The 740-nt window shown below is 34.3% G+C and overlaps 1 protein-coding gene across 1 annotated transcript in view; it reads right to left on the bottom strand.

The window, feature by feature from the left end:
• Positions 1 to 740, bottom strand: part of TDG (thymine-DNA glycosylase) — a 22278-nt gene that overhangs the window by 1832 nt on the left and 19706 nt on the right. Inside the window, exons 8-9 of the mRNA XM_012650248.1 lie at positions 454 to 625; positions 5 to 49 (exon numbers count right to left, since the gene is read on the bottom strand). Of these exons, the coding sequence (XP_012505702.1) occupies positions 5 to 49; positions 454 to 625 (217 nt within the window). The remainder of the gene's footprint in view (positions 1 to 4; positions 50 to 453; positions 626 to 740) is intronic.

Below are 740 nucleotides of genomic sequence, written 5' to 3'. Positions count from 1 at the left end.
TAACCTGGATCGTATTTTTCTTCCTTAACAGCCATCTTCTTTGCATCCTCTGTGAGGAGGGTGAAAAGGATTTAAAACTGATTTTGTACCATAGTTTTGAAAATAGCTTTATTCAGAAATTATGAACAATTCTTCTGAATGTTCATAGATACTGAGATACATCTTTCACTACAATCTTTTAAACTCTTTGTAGCATATACTAAATTAACTCATATGAACTGTAAAAACCTATTACATTTAATTTTAGGTGGGTACAATGTTTCTTAGATCCTCGACGTCTATACGAGTAGACAGAAGACCTTGATAAAAGGAAAACAATAACCAGTATCCATTATCAGAGCACTCTGGCTACAAATATAACTGTTTTCTCTTCTCTGGTTCTAAATCCACAACATACTTTCTACAATGCATATATATACGAAATGAATAAAAGGAGTGCTAACAGCAACATACCTTGGGCAAGCTGTAGGTCAAATGTATACTGCACCTCTTGAACGTCTGTATTTCGTTCAATGCCTTTCAACTGATCTCTTAAGTCCTTCAGCTTAATGTAGTAATGAACTTTGTCCTGGGCTCGAGGAAACTGGGCACATCTTGCACTGGATGATGGCATAACATAACAGAGCTGGAATCACAAGATTTTACAGTTTCAGAAATCTTACAATTCTACTGAATCCATTCATATTGAGATTAGAAAATTTATCTTTATTTGGGTTTAACAACTTGATACTTAACCACAT

The sequence above is a fragment of the Propithecus coquereli genome, unplaced genomic scaffold (genome assembly GCF_000956105.1).
Source record: "Propithecus coquereli isolate 6110/MARCELLA unplaced genomic scaffold, Pcoq_1.0 Scaffold316, whole genome shotgun sequence".
Classification (NCBI taxonomy): Eukaryota; Metazoa; Chordata; class Mammalia; order Primates; family Indriidae; genus Propithecus; species Propithecus coquereli.
The sequence above is the reverse complement of the archived record's forward strand: the minus strand, read 5'-3'. Positions and strand labels throughout refer to the sequence as shown.